The 18,991-nt window shown below is 43.8% G+C and overlaps 1 protein-coding gene across 2 annotated transcripts in view; it reads left to right on the top strand.

Annotated features, from left to right (window-relative positions):
• The window catches only part of LENG8 (leukocyte receptor cluster member 8), a 33,288-nt gene that overhangs the window by 5,279 nt on the left and 9,018 nt on the right, over positions 1 to 18,991 (top strand). For both annotated transcript variants that reach the window (XM_070729888.1, XM_070729889.1), the window contains exons 2-10: positions 204 to 381; positions 1,304 to 1,408; positions 2,454 to 2,567; positions 4,001 to 4,310; positions 5,091 to 5,241; positions 8,058 to 8,243; positions 9,472 to 9,789; positions 12,786 to 12,914; positions 15,653 to 15,941. In XM_070729888.1, coding sequence (XP_070585989.1) covers positions 204 to 381; positions 1,304 to 1,408; positions 2,454 to 2,567; positions 4,001 to 4,310; positions 5,091 to 5,241; positions 8,058 to 8,243; positions 9,472 to 9,789; positions 12,786 to 12,914; positions 15,653 to 15,941 — 1,780 coding nt within the window. The remainder of the gene's footprint in view (positions 1 to 203; positions 382 to 1,303; positions 1,409 to 2,453; positions 2,568 to 4,000; positions 4,311 to 5,090; positions 5,242 to 8,057; positions 8,244 to 9,471; positions 9,790 to 12,785; positions 12,915 to 15,652; positions 15,942 to 18,991) is intronic.

Below are 18,991 nucleotides of genomic sequence, written 5' to 3' on the forward strand. Positions count from 1 at the left end.
CAGGAGCTGTGCTCAATTAAACTGAACCTGGGTTCAAATAAAACTAACAAGATGTTCTTGCTGACATTCTTTGGCAGTGAGTTCTGTAAAAGGAAGACAAACACATTTGAAAGTTGAAGATGCTATGTGATTTATATGATACATGGGAATAAATGGCCCGGCAGCTTTCTTGTTTTTCATCTATTTTCTCTTCTATTTTTTAGGGCTTCTCAGTACAACCTGGGTACAGCAAGTACCAGAGAAAACGGGATGGAAGGTCCAATGCATGAGAATCCCGAATGGGAGAAGGCTCGGCAAGCACTGGCTAATATTAGCAAGGCCAGTGCTGCAGCTGCTTCTGGCAATAGTAAAGGGGCCACCAATGGTCAAGCTAACGCACAGGTAAGACAGAGCCAATGATTCTTTAATAATGCCTTCTGCTTGCATCTTAAATTTATAATTTGAAAACATACAATTTTTTTGAATCAGCCTTGGTCATTTAAGACTGAGACTATAATTTATTTCATTTTGTTCATTGCTAACCTGGGATTTCAGAATCAATGAGAAATCAAACTCTTGTTAAAAACCAGTTTTCTGAGGAGAGTCTTAAGTGGGGAAGCTGGAAATGAATGAAGTTAATGCCAGTATTCTATTATTGTATGTCTTGGATACAGTGGAACACAGGTTTTTTTTAAAAAAAAAATTGGGACGATGTAAATAGAGGATAACCTCTGTATTCTGAAATGGGTTTAGAGCAGTGATGGCAAACATTTTTTGGTTTGTGTGCCAAAAGGGTGTGTGTGCTAACGCATGCATGCGCACACCCCATTACCCCCTGCCTATGCACATAATCCCCCACATCCATGCACATGCGCACAGGCCTCACTCAAGCCTGAGAACGTGAAAAAAATGGCCAAATCTAAAAATAGACTTCCGGTTTGCCCATTGGGCTGTTTTTTGCACTCCGGGGTTTTAGCGAAGCTTCCCGGAAGCCTCCGGAGGGCGAAATGGCCTTCCCCCAAGGCTGAAAATCTGCTAGCTAGCACACCCATGTGCACTGAAACTGACATAGGGCAATGCCATGTGCTTTCCAATATGGCTCCGCTTGCCACCTGTGGCATGCATGCTATAGGTTCACCAACACTGGTTTAGAGTCTGTATTTTGGGGATTCTTAAGCACTGGACTGCCACAGGATCTGCCAACCTGAAATCAGTCAGAGGAAAAGATTTGGGCTTGGTAGACAAAGTACTCTTATTTTCACTTTGTAGTAGTGAATGGAAGCATTTTGATCAGTTCATGACACACCTCTGCTACTTTTCACAGTACTCAGCACAGCAAGGTGAATCCCTGCAGCAGCAGCAGCAGCAGTACTACCAGTGGTATCAGCAATACAGCTATCTCTACCCTTATAATTACTATTATCCTATGGTAAGCAATAGCATTATGTAAAGCATTTGACTATGGGTAACCTCAAAAGGTCCCTTTGGAATGTCTTAAATTAGGATGTTGGAGAGGGACTGAAGTAAAAGCAGAATACAGGTAGTCTTCAGCTTACAACAGTTCGTTTAATTATTATTATTATTTATTAGATTTGTATGCCACCCCTCTCCGTAGACTGACTATTTGATGTTACAACAACACGGAAAAAAGTGGCCATTTCTCACACCATTGCAGCATCCTCAAGGCCATGTGATTTACATTCAAATGCTTGAGAACTGGTCCATATTTATCACTGTTGCAGCAACCGTCAGTGGGAAACCAGATTCACTTAACAACCTTGTTATTAATTTATCAACTGCAGTAATAAACAAATGTGGCAAGAAAAGGTTCTAAAAATGGGGCAAAGCTCACTTAACAAATTTCTCACCTAGCAACATAAATTTTGAGCTCAGTTATTATAAGATGAGAATTACCTGTGTAGAATAAATGAGACAAGACAGAATTTTCCAAAGAAAATTAGGCTATGCCCTCCAACCACGGGTGGGTTCTAACTTACCTCGCTGCCAGTTTGCTTCCTCCCACACCTCATGGGTGTACGCCCGTATGCGCAGTGGCAAAAAAATAATAACAAAAAGCTAAAAAGAAGATGGCGACCACATGCACAGTGCTGGAAATTCATCTGTGCATGTGCAGAAGAAAAAAAAACTGGGGAAGAATTCTTTTTAAGAAAAAATCTGAAAAAGTTGTAAAAAAAAGATGGTGGCGCCCATAAACCAGCACTGACCAAACCAGTTCCATAGATGAGATAAATGTAGAAGTTTCCTAAAGCTTGTGCAAAGAGAGTTTGGGATTTCAGAAATATTAGATACTTCTGAAATGAGAAATATTAGATATTTGTCCACTAAATGGAATCCAGGCAAGATAAGAACTTGAGTGGAAACCCAGTTAGTGTCTGTTTTTGTACAAAGAAAATACACTGCCTCTTGTGTAAGGTATCTCTTCATTGGTCTGAATCCATGATTTGCCTTCCCAGCAAAATGTCTACTCTGGATATGGTTCTTCCGGGCAATATGGTGTCTCAGGCTCTTATTCCCCAACAACCCAACAGCCGCCAGTCCCTGGTCAGCATCAAGGGAGTATGAGCCAGGTAATATATTTCACATTATTTAAATACTGCTTTTCTTGTATTTTAAGAGGATATACTGCAAATACCCAAATCCAATCAAAAGGTTCAAAATTTATCTCAAATTCTCAGTACTATCTTGTTAAGAAGAGAGGGCCAAGTAGTGAGATGATTTGATTTTTCTGGTACTTTTCTGAAGGTTTCTGATTGTAATACCATCTCAGTATGCACAGTTGATAAGCGAATTGTCTGGTTGTAATGCCATCTTGGTGTATGCAGTTTATGAGCATAAGCAATTGTATACTTGTACAATATGGGGATATAATTTGCCTTTTCACCTTCTCAAATCTGTTGCTTCAGCAGCATCTGATGATGTTGTAGTAGCTAATGAAGTCTGATGGAAGACAACGATATAAAAATAAGCTTGTGAATCCAGAAGCTAAACAAAGCAATTCAACATGAATAGCACTTACATATCGCCCCAATAGTGCTTTAGAGCACTCTCTAGACAATTTAAAATGTGAGTATGTTGCCCCCCCAAAATCATTTACTGACCTCAGAAGAATGGAAAGCTCAGTCAACCTTAAACCCATTGGAATCAAACTCTGGACTGTGAGCGAAATTACTATACTGAATTCTAATCCTTTGTCATCAGTGAGGTTTCTATTTTCTTCTTGCGCTTGTAGAGAGCAGACAGTTTGTAATTATGAAAAATGAGGACCAATTTTGTCTAGAGCAATGGTTCCCAACCTTTTTTTGGCCATGCCCCACCTAAGCATCTCTAACATCCTGATGCCCTCCACCCTGACATATAATTCTTACTATTTAAAAAGTGAATTCCTACTCACACGTAGGAAGCCTAAAATGTCATTGACTTGGTTTAAACAAGTTTCCAATTTCCCACATTAAAAATCAGATCCCCCCCCCCCATGGGGCATGGGCCCCACGTTGAGAACCACTGAGCTAGAGGTTAAGGTGCTGGCTTGGAAACCAGGAGATGGAGTTCTAGTACAACCTCAGGCATGAAAGCTGATGAAGTTACCTTGAACCTCTTTCTCTCAGCACAATCTACCTCATAGAGGGGTGATCATGAATAAAACAGATGGTTTGCTACCTTGAGTTGTTTATAAAAATAATGAAAGCAGGACTTAAAAAAAATATTGGGTTTTGGATAAAGAAGTAAACTGAGTAGTGGAAAAGTTTGTGGTCTTCGGGGCATTGTCCTATATTTCTCTTGGCCCCAGCCATTGTATTTGATAGTCCCAGAAAATGGGGGCTTTAGTGTAACAGTACAGAAAAAAAATGGAAGTTGTCCATCTTTATATCAGTTTACATGAGAGAGAAAAAGAGAGGGGGGTTGAACTAACCCCCAACTCTATTGTGAGGCCTGCTTTTAACGGTTTTTTTTTAAAATGGGGCTGGCAGAGATGGTGATAGCATAAATCTCCTTTCCCCAGCCTCCAGTCCCAGGCATGGAAGACGGAGGGATGTCGTACTCAAGCCAGCCTCAGCAAATGCAAATCTCTAACACGCCGCAGTCCCCTATACAGCATCCTAACCACCCTTCACAGCATGGCAACTTATCCATGGGCTCTGGTGGACAGCAGCAGCAGCAACAACAACAACAGCAGCAGCAGCAGGGTGGTGGTCCTGGAGGGTTGCACTCTCAGTCAAACCAGTCAAGTGCCTCCTATAACCAGCAGCAGCACTCTTACCAGGAAGCAGCCAAGCCCAAGAAAGGACAGCAGCTGTGGAATCGCATGAAACGTGAGCTTTCTGGGAGTGGAGGGGCTAGAATAGGCCTTCAGGAAAAGAAGGCTAATAAGGCATTTTCAGGGATTTTGATACTGGGAAGGGGAGTTGGCAGTAGCTGGAAGAAGCCTTATTTCTGGCTTCTAGTGTATGCCATTCTTTTTGGCATAATTGAAAGTTTTTGCCACAGTGAAATAATTTCTGCTTTGAGGTTTATTAGCATACAGGGAGATGGAAAGAGAAAAGAAAATGCCTCTGAAATGCTTGGCTTCCTGTGTCATACTCAAAAAGGAGTTTTCATCCATTTGTTGGATTGAAGCTATAGAAAAAGTTGCCAAGCCATTTGTAACAAATTTAGCTCAGCTGGCCAACGGAGAATGTTCTCTAATGCAGAATAAATAGTATCCAACTTTTAAAGAGTTACTGACTCTTCAAGAAGGGATATTAAACCATCTTTGATTCACATCACATTTCTGTTATGGTTTAAAAGAGTAATTGTTGGCTTACACAGTCCCCCACCCCTCATTTCTGTTGGACACTGGTGCAAAAGTTTCCACTTTTTTTTTACTGAACTTGGAAATCTTATTTGGGAAACAGCATCTTGATTGGGGCTTCTCTGCTGCTGACATTTTAGTCCCTGGAGAGTATAGTGTATATCCTGTAAGAAACAAGTAGCCTTGAGCATCTTTGTGTAGATTTAGAGAAAGAGACATAGGCTATTAAATCTGGAAATATTTTTTAAAAATATTCTTGTATATACACACTTATGAATCCTCTTTTTATTTTTATAAACAGAAGCGCCTGGGTCAGGTGGTTTAAAATTCAATCTTCCAAAGCGTCCCTTTGTAGTAACAAATCAGAACTTCAATTCTTCAGAGCAGCAGCAACAGCAGCAGCAGCCAAACTTTGCCTCCCAGCAGAATTCAGAGAAACGTCACAATCACAGGTTTGCATTCTCATATATTCTCATTTGCTTATTTATATGCAACCCAAACGACCCAGGTAATTTACATCATAGGGTTTAAGCAATGATAAAATCAGCATAGAGGACCAAAATAGATAATAATTTGCTGTTGTGAACAAAATGTGGGAATGTCCTAAAAACTTTCCTCCGTTCTTGTTTCTTTGTCTTTCAATAGAGAGTTTATCGTGCTTAATTAATAAAGTGAGAAAATTCAGATGAAGCACTGGGCAAATCCCAAACTGTGTGTGTGGGGGGGGGGGAGAACAGGATGACTTTGCAATAAGCCTAAGAGGAAGCAATCTCTTGCTGCTTCTCATTATTAAAGCTTTTAGAGTCTGAATAATATAAATACAGTGATACCTCGTCTTACAAACCCCTCGTCATACAAACTTTTCGAGATGCGAACCTGGAGTTTAAGATTTTTTTGCCTCTTCCGAACTATTTTCACCCACCGCCGCCGCTGGGATGCCCCACCTCCGGACTTCCGTTATCAGCGAAGCACCCGTTTTTGCGCTGCTGGGATTCCCCTGAGGCTCCCCCCCATGGGAAACCCCACCTCCGGACTTTCGTGTTTTTGCGATGCAGCAGGGGAATCCCAGCAGCGCAAAAACGAGTGTTTCTGCTGGCAAAAGAGAAACATTGTTTTATCTTTCACCTTATGAACCACGGCCTGGAACCAATTAAGTTTGTAAGACAAGGTATCACTGTATAATGTAAATAAAATATATCAGAGTCTGTTCATTTGAAAATTAATAAATTGTGCTAGGGAATGCCAATCTAAGAACCATCCCTGGTGCCATCAAAATAGTACAGGGACCCCTCAAAATACTGGTGCTTTGGGGGGGGGATTATCATAGTATGTTGGTGTATAACCCATCCTTGAATTATCTTAGCTGGCTGATTTTGTGGCATACTTTAGGTGAGGAGCAGAAATACATTTTACACAAAGTGGTGGTGTTTCAGATATGATGAAAACACTATGGAAATTATGTGTTCTTGTTGAGAGGTCTTAGGAAGTATCGCCTGTTCCAGTGTTTTATGGAGTTTAAGAGTCATAGTTGATACTTCCAGGTGATCCATTGAGTGATTCTCAACATATGACTGTAGTAGAGCCCAGAATTTCCTTCGTAAGGCATGATGGTTGTAAATTGGAGTCATCCACATTAATACAATTTTACTATCTTTTATGCTATGGTTGTAAAGTGAACGTAGTGCTCAAAAAGCTACTCAATGCATTCTCTGTGAATAGTTTTTGCTGGAAAACCATCAAATGACCTTTAAACCGTGGTCGCTTTTGAACCCTGAAACCGGCCATAACAGTGAGTTGGTTGCCAAACACTCAGAATACTGTGATGTGGCTATCATGGGGTGCTATTGTTGGAATTCCATAGTTGGGTGCTCCTTTTGGATATCTGTTGTGATTTTGAACGGTCGCTAAGCAACTAGTTAAGTGAAGGGTACAAGTATGGAATAAAGCCATCTGCGTTTCTGTGAGGACGTTTGAAAATTGTAAAAGAGCATCCCTCACATCCAGGAGAAATGATTGTGATAATGTGGCAGTAGCCTTTTGAAGGATGTCTCTTTCTCATTAGATAGGTTATGATGCACTGGGAAGGAAAGAGTAATGTCCAGAGGAAAGAAGCAGGTAAATCAATGCTGCCTGGCCTTTTATGCCCACACATTTAGATGCTAAATGTCAGGGTTCATGGTAATTGTGTTTTTTGGTTAAGGAATACAGGCAGTCCTCGACTTACAACCATTTGTGTAGTGACCGTTCAGAGTTACAGCAGTACTAAAAAAAGTGACTTATGACTGGTTTTCATACTTCTGGCCCTCAGCGTCCCCCACAGTCACATGATCAACATTCAGCTACTTGGCAACTGGGTCCTATTTATAATGGGTTTCAGGGGTCTTGTGATTACCTTTTCTGACCTTATTGACAAATGCACAGAACTGAAATCAAAAACAGGTATGAACACATTTGAAGAACTCTGTATCTTCTCTGTCTTTAATCCGCATAGTTAACCTATTCATTTCAGAAGATAGTCTTCTACAAAATTTGGGACAAATGATATAATTGGCTGCAAAAAATGAGAAGAACTGAGAACAACTAGCTTTTGCCCATATCGCAAAAAGGAATTTTACCAAAATTAAAATTAAGACCTTTTTTCCTTAACCCAGTCATGCCATAATATTTATAGACTAGAATTGTTTTGTTAGCCTTTTTTTTTTTTGGTAAATTAGCAGTTAATAAATGGTTTATCTATAAGAGACAAAAAACACATTTATAAAATAAGTTTAAAATTTTATACTGTTCTCCTTTTTTATTAAGATTATTATTGTTTCTATACTTTCAAAGTTTTATGATACCTTTTTATTATAACTTTAACATGGAAAGATATTTAAAAATTCTGTTCGTTATTAAGAACCATAGTTAATTTAGGAAAGCGTGAAAAATATAGATATGGCAATCTGCAAGTTAAATATTATATTGCAAATTTACAAAATATAATAAGGAAAGAAGGAGAGAGCAAAATATCTTTCCAATTGTTACTTTATTTTACTTTTGTCATTTTAAACTTCTTTTCACTTTTTGTATTTTCTTTTCTTTTTCCTTTTTTTTCTTCAAATGTGTTCATACCTGTTTTTGATTTCAGTTCTGTATTGTGCATTTGTCAATAAAATGTATTAAAAATAAAAAAAATTGGGGGAAACTCCCTTAACAATTTCTAAAGTATGCATTGCAGTTAAATAAACGTTATTAGTAGAACCTTGCTATTTTAATGTTTTCTTTATAGTTCTTCAACAGGTAAGCCTGAAGATTGGCCACAGGACATGAAAGAGTATGTCCAGCGCTGCTTCACAGCTTGTGAGTCAGAGGAGGACAAAGACCGCACAGAGAAGCTGCTTAAAGAGGTCCTGCAGGCCAGGCTGCAGGATGGCACTGCCTATACTATTGACTGGAGCAGGGAGCCATTGCCTGGGTGCGTAGCTTTGCAGGCAGAGCCTGAGGAGGGATTTGGAGAGCATTTGATCTTCTTATTAGTGCATAAATTAAAACAAATTAAATCAGTACTTTGTACGTATTTCCTTCCTGGTAGTATTTTAAGATAAGAGGAGGCAAAAAAGATAGTCATCAGCAGGAGAGTGATAAACATGGTCACTGACTGGAGATTTGCATAAAGGTAGTCTTCAACTTATGTCAATAATTGAGCTCTGAATTATGGTCATAAGTTGTGCCAGTCATTAAGTAGGTCACGATGTGACTATGTCTGTTTTATTTATTTCAACAAATCTGTTGTCCAAAATGGGCATTTTTGCCAATAATGAACAGCAAAAGAACAAAAAACATTCCAAAATGTATTCATATGACTATGGGACATTGGAGATGGCTATAAATGGACTGATTGCTGGGTGCCCAAAATGTAATCATGTGACAGCAAAAGCATTCCGATTGTCAGAATTTTGAATCTGAGTCCTAAGTAGTTTTAAGGAGATCTGTCATAATTTTAAACATTCACTAAATGGCCAGTCATAGGTCAGTGACTTAGAAGGAAAGAATGCTTGGAAGACCAAGGTTTTTATTCTTTTTTTAAGGATGGATTTTCGTTAAGAGGCAAATATTTATTTATTTATTGATTGATTTGATTTGATTTATATACGTCCCCTCTCCGAGGCCTTGGGGCGGCTTACAACATATGAAAAATAAACAATAAAATATAGTAAGCTAAATCCAATTAATTAAAACTAAGTAACTACTCTAAAATCTTTTAACTATATTAAAAATTAATCATATCCATTCAAACAACTGCCTTATATAACATTTGTCAGCCAGGGAACTACGGTCTAATCGCCCCAGGCCTGGTGACATAAATGAGTCTTAAGACTTGCGGAAGGCGAGGAGGGTGGGGACAATGCAAATCTCCAGAGGGAGCTGATTCCAGAGGGCCAGATCCCCCACAGAGAAGGCTCTTCCCCAGGCCCCGCCAAGCAACATTGCCAACTCTGTGGGACCTAACCGGTCGCTGGGACTCATACGGTGGAAGGCAGTCCCGCAAGTAATTAGCACACAATATGTTCAACTTTTTTAGCTGGTGTGTGTTTTAGAGTTTAGCGTGCATATAATGGATGATCTAATTGCCGGTGGTGAGTAGCTAGTTCATTCACAAAACCTTTTCCTGAGATTCAGCAGGTCTGTTGTTCCTTCTACAGTTTGGCCCGAGACAACTTGGCTGAAAGCCCCAAGAAAAAACAGCAGCGCTGGGAAGTATCTTCTCTGCACCCGCCACGTGCCTCTATGCAGTCAAGTCTGGCTCAACCGCAGCAGAGGAGTGGTGGGGGCAATTCTCAGCCCCAGCGAGGGGGAGGTAGCGGAGGAGCTGGGACTGGTCGGATTCGTGGGAATGCCTTCCCCACCAAATTCGGAAACCGTAATGTTTTCATGAAGGAAAATAGCTCATCCTCAAGTGTTGATTCACGTTCTAGGTCAAGATCATCATCCCGATCTCCCAGTCGCCACTTCCGAAGAAGGTAAACAATGGAGGTCAAAAGAATAGAATATATTTGTAATAGTTATCTTGGATCTTGCAGTTGCATTGGTTCTGTATTGGAGCTATCATTTCATTCCCTGCATATGTGTGCACAGCTACAGTGATTATAACTCCACCTGATGAATGAGGGCAAACATATGCGTCCCAGAATAATTTAGTAGGATTCAATCTGAGTCAGTCACCAGGACAAAAGATTTACTGTGTTTTTCAGACTCCACACTATAAGACACAGACTAGTTTTAGAGGAGGAAAACAAGAAAAAATATCTGCCTCTGCTTCCTGTTCACCACGACCTGTTTGCCACAGATCGCCATGAATGGGAGGTGGCAGTAGTTGGCGTTAATTTCCCACTGCCTAGAATAGCTGATCAGCACCACACCATTCACCCTGCTCCTGCCACAATATTCACTCTATAAGACCCACAGACATTTACACGCACATTTGCGGGGGATGAGTGTGTTTTACAGTCAGAAAAATATTCCAAACTTTCGGATTTGTGCTGGAGCGCATCCGCAGGGAAGTTATTAAACCTCTGATCCCAGTGGCCAACTTTACCTGTTTGATATGCACATGCTTAAATAAATTAGAGTAGAATCTTCTGGGTTTTTTAAAGAAAAAAAGAAGTTACAAACAAAGACTATAAACGGTCCTCAGCTTACGACCACAATTGAGCCCAAAATTTATTGCAAAGTGAGAAATTTGTTCAGTGAGTTTAATGCCATTTTACAACATTTTAGTTAAGTGAATTGTTGCAGTTGTTAAATTAGTAACAATTTATTGGTTGGTTGGTTGAATTTGTATGCCGCCCTTCTCCATGGACTCGGGGCGGCCCACAGCATATACAAAAACATAGCAATACAGTTTATCCAATTAATATACTAAAAAGATTCTTTAAAATTCTAACTTTAAAACATTCATTTACATTCATTCAATAATCACACTAACGACATTCGTTGGTTAGGAGGAAGGTCTAATGTCTCCAGGCATGATGGCAAACGTGTTTTTAAACTCTTTCGGAAGGCAAGGAGGGTCGGAGCAGTGCGAATCTCCAGGGGGAGCTGATTCCAGAGGGCCAGGGCCCCTACAGAGAAGGCTCTTCCCCTAGGCCCCACCAGCCGACATTGGTTGACAGGACCCTAAGGAAACCAACTCTGGGACCTGACCAGATGCTAGGATTCATGCGGCAGAAGGCAGTCTCAGAGATTATCTGGTCCTATGCCATGTAGGACTTTATAGATCATAACCAACACTTTGAATTGTGTCTGGAAACCGATCAGCAGCCAATGCAGTCCGCGGAGTGATGATGAAATATGGCCATGCCGTGGAAGGCCCATAACTGCTCGCACGGCTGCATTTTGGATTATTTGAAGTTTTCGAACACTCTTCAAAGGTAGCCCCGTGTAGAGAGTGTTACAGTAGTCGAACCTCGAGGTGATGAGGGCATGAGTGACTCCCTGTCCAAATAGGGCCGCAACTGATGCACCAAGCGAAACTGGGCAAACACCTCGCCACAGCTGAAAGATGTGTTCTAAAGTCAGCTGTGGATCGAGGAGGATGTCCAAGTTGCGAATCCTCTCTGAGGGGGTGAATAATCCTCGGACAGATGGACGTGTCCTTGGGAGGCAGTACCCACAGCTACTCTTATCTTGTCTGGATTGAGCTTGAGCCTGTTGGCACCCATCCAGACCCTGACAGCCTCCAGATACTGGCATATCACTTCCATTGCTTCACTGAGTGGACACGGGGTGGAGATGTAAAGCTGAGTATCATCAGTGTACTGGTGGTAACTCACCCTGTGCCCTTGGGTGATCTCACCCATCGGTTTCATGTAGTTATTAAATGGGGGAGAGGATCGACCCCTGAGGAACCCACGCGGTAGGGGCCTAGGAGTCAATCTCTTCACCCCTGCTAACACCGACTGCGACTGACCAGAGAGGTAGGAGGAGAACCACTGTAGAACGGTGCCCCCCACTCCCAGCCCCTTTAGTTGGCGCAGAAGGATACCATGATCGATGGTATCGAAAGCCGCTGAGAGGTCATGAAGTACTAGGACAGAAGATAGACCCCTGTCTTGGGCCCGCCAGAGATCATTAGCACGACCAAAGCAGTTTCCGTGCTGTAGCCAGGCCTGAATCCTGACTGCCAAGGGCCTAAATAATTGGCTCCTTCCAATGACCACTGGAGCTGGAACGACACCACCTTCTCAACAACCTTCCCTATAAAGGGAACGTTAGAGACAGGATGATACTTGTTAATTATGGCTGGGACTCCCTCATCCAGGGATAAGTCCTGGATGAGGGGAGCTTTATTTATAGCAGACCTGGCATTAAGCAGCAACAGCCTGAGCCCAGGGCCCGGATTTCACTTGTCACCAGTACCCCGAGCTGAGTTCACTAGGCCGGAACAGGGGATTGCTTTTAAGCAACAAACTCTTGTTCCCCGGGAGCGGCCTACCCCATGTCTCCCACCATATCTGCTTCTCCCCAACAGGACCGGAATATTCTGGCCCTCTGCTACCCCATAGGCTCTTCCACTCTTGCATCCAATAATAATAATAATTTAATAATAATTTATTAGATTTGTATGCCGCCCCGATCCAAGCCATCAGACCAGCTGTTAACTAGTCTGTTAACAGAATCTGTTAACAAAATTGTCAGAAAGTTGCAAAAGGAGATCTCTTGGCTCTGGAACAAGGCAGCTGTCAGTAAATAGTTGCCAAATGATCAGGTGACCATGGAGATACGGCAATGGTTGTAAATGTGAAAAGTACCATGGTAACTTCAAATGATCTCCCTAAACAGGCTGTTAAGTTGAGGACTATCTGTAGTGGAAACGTGTTCCGTTACAGCACCATTAATACTGTTAATTTTATTGAGCTTTTTGGGGGCGGGGGGAGAAGGTGGCTGATTACAACCCCACCAGGCCTTGAGTTTAACATAACAGCCAAAGGAAAATGTTTTCTTCATCTTTATATAGCGATTCAGATTCTGACAGCTCCTATTCTGGAAATGAGTGTCGCCTGGGTGGCCGTCGGAATGCTCAGAAAAACCGAGGCCGTGGAGGCCACATGGATAGAGGACGGATGAGAGCACAGCGAGGGAAAAGGCAAGTTGCCTGGGGAGAGGGCCTTTAGTGTTCTTGCTGGTTGCTAATGGGGGATTTGGAAATATAACTTGTAAGAGTGGTTGTAAGAAATGTTTAGTCTTTGTCTGGTCCTCAGCGGAAGCAGGAAGCAGCAGTGCCGTATCCAGGACTATTACGCAGAAAGTCCTCAACACATGCCAGTCCTACTCCGCAAGCTCCTTAGGGATTTTGGACAATTCAAATGTGAAGCTCGACCCAGATTTAATTCAGTTTTTTATTATTGTTGTTTCCTACTGACATGTGCAATTACTTGTATAGCAAATGTAGCTTTTCCTTGAGGTATCATAGATATCTTCAGAAGTTTCTGTTTTGGCCCAACATTTATATATACTGGGTAGCTATGATGGCTCAGTAGTCAGAGTGCAGTATTGGAGGCTGACTCTGCCCATAGCCAAGAGTTCGATCCTGATTGGCTCAAGATTGACTCAGCCTTCCATCCTTCCGTGGTTGGTAAAATGAGGGCCCAAATTTTTTGCAGGGCAATATGCTGATTCTGTAAATCACTCTGAGTGTGCTATAACGAAGGGGTCCCCAACCTTTTGGACCTCAGGGACCACTACATTCATAATTTTAAATCCTGTGGGCCACTAATACGAATATAGCGTGCCGCTTGCTGAAGCACCTGGACTCCCAGTGACAGGGTGGGGTCTTTCAGGCATTCTCTCTCCTCTCTCTCTTTCTCTCCTTGCCTCCTTCTCTCTCCCCCCTTGTCTGTCCCCTTTTTCTCTCATCTCTCTCTTCCCCTCTTTCTCTTTTCTATGCTTTTTCTCTCCACCTTTCTCTCCCTGCCTCTTATTCTCTTCCCACTTTTACCTGTCTTTCTCACTCTCATCTCTCTCCCCCCCTTCTCTCTCCCTCCTCACTTTCTATTTCTCCCCCCCCTTTGTCTCTCATATCTTTCTCATCTTTTCCCCCTTTCTCTTCCCTCTCTCATCTCCTGTCTCTCTCTCCCCATATCTGTGTGTGTGTCTCTCTGACATCTTTCTCCCTCTTTCTCTCCCCCCTTTTTCCCTCATCTCTTCCCCCTCCCTCTCTCATCTCTCTCTGTCCTCCCTCTTTCTTATCCCCCTCCTCTTTCTGTCTCTTCCTCTCTGAAATCTCTCTCCCCCTCCCTTCCTTCCTTTCTTTCTATCTGTCTCTCATTCTGATTCTCCGGCACACTCTGGGTCTCAAATGGGTTCTACTTCAGCCTTTGTTGGTGCTGGATGTTTCATTCCAGCTCTGGAATTTGAAGCCAATCTCTATCCCCCGCCCTTCCCTTCTGAGGCCAGGCAAGGAATGACAGAGAGGGCAAGGGGTGGGCCAGACACTGGTGGGTTCAGACCACAGGAAGACACAACAGAGGAGAAGAACGAGCCATAGGCTGCCTCCACCCCCCCCCCCCCTTGCAACATTACCTCTTCCAGCCTCCAAGAGTTGTGCTGCAAAGTTGCAAGTTCATGTAACTCTGTTAAGGCTGAGATTTCCAACCCCACCATGAGCTGCTAGTCACAGGACTGACCATTAGTCAGCCCAGAGCAGCTCCTCATCAAAATTGGTGACCTGTGCTATAAAACCCTTTGGAGAGGTATATAAGTTTATTGCTATTCATATATATACTGTAATCTTAAAAAGTTGTTTTCTGATTTTGATTAGCTTAACTGTCTAGGGATTTCTCCAACTTCTCTATGCATTTCTGGACTCATTTTTTTAGACTGCAGATAACAAATCATTTCTTAGGAGACCTCTTACCTTGCATCAGTTATAATTTTCAGTTTTCCAGCTCATAGCATTTCTTGATACGGTTCCTTTGCTTGTAGCTTTTTGACTCTATCTCTGCTCATTTTTCTGGCATTTTCCCACGTCTATTCAAGTGCTTGTGTTGTGTTTATTTTTTATTTTATTTTTTTATAATTTTTATTCAACTTTTTAAATTTTAAAACATCAGTTCCAATTTTACAGCAGTCCGATAATGGCATCAATCCTGATTACAATTGTTTCAGTTTCTGGCCTTATAATTTTATGCATTGTATGATTATTATATAAATACTTTTAACATTATTTGTTATGTTCTTCGGTATAAATAGTTTTTCATTTTAACATATTTCCTATGTAGTCTTTATGCATTAACCTTATATCTAGTTTCTAGGCAATTATACCACATATTCCAGGTCTTATGGTACTTTGTTTCCTCTCTAACTTTTAATTCAATGGTTAATTTAGCTTTTGTCTGCACAGTTGAGCACTTTTTAATTATCATTACTTTTGAAGGAGTGTTTTCTTATTTTTAGTTCTGAGCAAATGTGATTCTGGCTGGGGTTATTATATGAAGTATGATATACAGTATTGAATCTTCTTGCTTAGATTTTCCTTTATACTCAATAAAAACAACACTGGTTTCATTTCAATTTTTATCCCATAATTTCTTCTAACCATTTTTAAATTTTCATCCAATATCTCTTGGCTTTTGGGCAGGTCCACCATATATAATAAAATCTCCCTTGTTCATGATTACATTAACAGTTTGCCGACCTATTTGGAGCTTATGTTGTGTCTAAATTGCAATCAGTGAACAGAATTTTACAGCAGTAATAATTACACAGATTATGATTACAGTAGTTGGTATTAAAAAGTTCGCACAAGCATTCACAAGTAAACTTGTGGAAGTTTACATAAGGATCTTAGTATCTCATCCAGTTCATCTCTCTCTATCCATCTAGGCATGATCAAGGTGCTCCCAAGCGCAATCGGAAACGCAATACTATGGATTATGAAGACCCTGAAAAGGAGTTCAAGAAGGAACGGAGGGCAGCCCGCTTCCAACATGGAGCTCATCCCAAAAAGCTGCGTCTGGAACCTCTTATCTTGCAGATCAATGCTCTGGACACTACTGGCTCTGATGGCCTTGACTGGAACGAGCTGAAGATTGTAGGGACCTGCCAAGATATCACAAAGCATTACCTGCGCCTCACCTGTGCTCCAGACCCATCCACTGTCCGGCCTATCTCGGTGAGTAAACATCAAGAGGAAAGCAAAAACAGCCTGCGTACTACACGTAGTCCTCAACTTATGACCACAGTTGAGCTCAAAATTTATGTTGCTAAGTGAGAAATTTATTGTGGGTTTTTGCCCCATTTTATGACTTTTCTTGCCACATTTGTTAAGTAAATCACTGCAGTTTTAAATTAGCAATACCATTGTTAAGGGAATTTGGCTTTCCCACCGAAAGTCACAAGAGGTGATCACATGACCTCAGGACCCTGCATCCGTCATAAATATGACCCAATTGCCAATGTCTGAATGTAAATCACATCATGGGGATGCCACTATGGTCATAAGCACCGTTCCCTGTAAGCTGCGCACGTGAGCGCGCGCGCGCTCCAAAATACCCCCGCATGCACCCTTTTCCTCGGCCGTGCACTCCCCACCCCCCTGCCAGCCCGTGGGGGGGCGGGGAGGCGCGGGCAGTAGAAGGGAGCTGCGGCCACACCTGCCTCTCCATGGTGCCTCCGGCCCCCTCGCGCTCCTGGCCTCTCGGCCCTGCCCCCCACCCGCCCGGCCTCTCTTCTCCGCTGCAAGAGGGGGGGGGCAGGCGGGCCGGCGCTCGCTCTTCCCATCTCCCTGCCTGTGCGCCCGCTCGGAACATTCAAAGTAAGAGCGAAGGGTTTTATTTTGAATGTTCCGGGCGGGTGGGCTGGCAGAGAGATTTGGGGAGCGCGCGCCGGCTGCCCCCGAACACCTGGCCGCCCACCCGCCCGCCGCTCGCTGCCCGCTCCGCCTCTCTTTCTCCTCCACTGCAACACGGCGCCCGGCCACGCTCCGCCTCCCGGGAGCCCAGCTGAAAACAAAACGGCTCCAAAAGTCGGCTGGGATACCGGGAGGCGGAGCGTGGCCGGGCGCCGTGTCTTCGCCTCCGCGCGCCACCTCCGCCCGGCCGAAAACAAAACGGCTCCAAAAGTCGGCCAGGCTCCCGGAAGGCGGTGCGCGGCTACTTCCTCTTCGCTGCAGAGCCGCATGGAGGCGAAGACACGGCGCCCGGCCACACTGCCTCCCAGGAGCCCGGCCGACTTTTGGAGCCGTTTTGTTTTCAGCCGGGCGGAGGCAGCACGCGGAGGCGAAGACACGGTGCCCGGCCACGCTCCGCCTCCCGGGAGCCCAGCTGAAAACAAAATGGCTCCAAAAGTCAGCCGGGCTCCCGGGAGGCGGTGCGCGGCTGCTTCCTCTTCGCTGCAGAGTCGCTGGGCAGAGGCGAAGACAACGGCGCCCTCCACTCTCCATCTCTCTCTCTCTCTCTTTTTCTCTCTGTTGCCGGCGTGGTGAACGAGAGAGAAAGAGAGAGAGAGAGAAAGGAGGGGAGAGAGAATGAGAAAGAAAGCGAGAAAGAAAGCAAGAGAGAAAGACAGGGAAAGAAAGCAAGAGAGAGAGAAAGAGAGGGGGGAAGGAGGGGGAGGGAAAGACATAGAGGGAGGGAAGGAGGGAGAGAGAAAGAACAAAAAAGAGAGGAAGGAAGGAAGAGAGAAAGGAAGAGGGATGGAGAGAGAGGGAATGAAAGATGAAGGAAGGGAGAGAGAAAGGGGGAGGGAGAGATAGAAAGGAGGGAGAAGGGGATAGATAGGGAGAGGGAAAAGGAAGGGCTTGGAGAAAGGCAGGGGGATAGAAAGGAAAGAGGGATGGAGAGATAGAAAGGAAAGAGGGAGAAAGGAAAGAGAGAGGGAGAAAGGAAAGAGGGAGGGAGAGATAGAAAGGAAAGAGGGAGGGAGAGATAGAAAGGAAAGAGGGAGAAAGGAAAGAGAGAGGGAGGAAAGAGGGAGGGAGAGATAGAAAGGAAAGAGGGAGGGAAAGATAGAAAGAAAAGGGAGGGAGAGATAGAAAGGAAAGAGGGAGGGAAAGATAGAAAGAAAAGAGGGAGGGAGAGATAGAAAGGAAAGTGGGAGGGAGGAAAGAGGGAGGAAGACATAGAAAGGATAGAATTATGGATGCAAGAACTTGCTCATGTGTGATAGCGCACGCCCACACTTACTTACTTACTTACTTACTTACTTACTTACTTACTTACTTACTTACTTACTTACTTACCGGTACTTACTTACTTACTTACTTACTTACTTACTTTATTTATTTATTTATTTATTTATTTATTTATACTTATATGCCGCCCAGTGCCAAAGGGACTGCCGCTCAGACACTATACTTTTCCGCTCACCCCGGAAAAAAATTAGAGGGAACACTGGTCATAAGTGTGAAAAATGGTCATAGGTAACTTTTGCAGTGCTGTTTTAACTTTGAATATCACTAAAGCAACTGTTGTAAATCAAGGACTATATGTTTTTGCTTTCTGTTTCAACCTGTCCTTTATTCCATGGGTCCCAATCCCTGGGCTGTGGTGCAGCATGAGGCCCCGGCCTGCTTGGAGCCGAGGCACATAAGTGACGGGCAAATTTGCGTACATATAATTCCACTTGTGTGATCAGCGGACGTGCGTGTGGGGCTCCCACAAATGCTGCTTGCTTGAATGGAACTACGCGAGGGTTCCGTTCCAAGACCCCTCGCGATAATCGATTTTTCGCGATGTAGGGTTGCGGAAGTAAAAACACCATCTGCGCATGCGCACCCTTTTTTTCCATGGCCGCGCATGCGCAGATGGTGGAGGTGGGAAGCGACGAAAGTGCGGAAGCCGACAGATTGCTTTGAATGTCGGCTGCCCCAGCACCCGCTTGCCCGCCCTTCGCCGCTCGCCCGGCCTTCGCCCGGCCACCCGCCCTTCGCTCGCTGCTCGCCCAGCCACCCGGGTTCGGGGGGGTGCTGGGAAGCCCCCCAGGCCGGCTGCGACCTTTTAAAACAGCCGCACCGCTTCCCAGCTGACTCCTGAAGCCAAACGCGGAGGTTCGCCTTTGGCGTTTGGCTTCAGGACTCAGCTGCGAAGCGGCGCGGCTGTTTTAAAGGGTCGCAGCGGGCCTGGGGGGCTTCCCAGCACCCCCCCGAACCCGGGTTGGGAATTCGGGGGGGTGCTGGGAAGCCCCCCAGGCCGTCTGTGACCTTTTAAAACAGCCGCGCCGCTT

Source organism: Erythrolamprus reginae, chromosome Z (assembly GCF_031021105.1).
Source record: "Erythrolamprus reginae isolate rEryReg1 chromosome Z, rEryReg1.hap1, whole genome shotgun sequence".
In the NCBI taxonomy this organism is placed as follows: domain Eukaryota; kingdom Metazoa; phylum Chordata; class Lepidosauria; order Squamata; family Dipsadidae; genus Erythrolamprus; species Erythrolamprus reginae.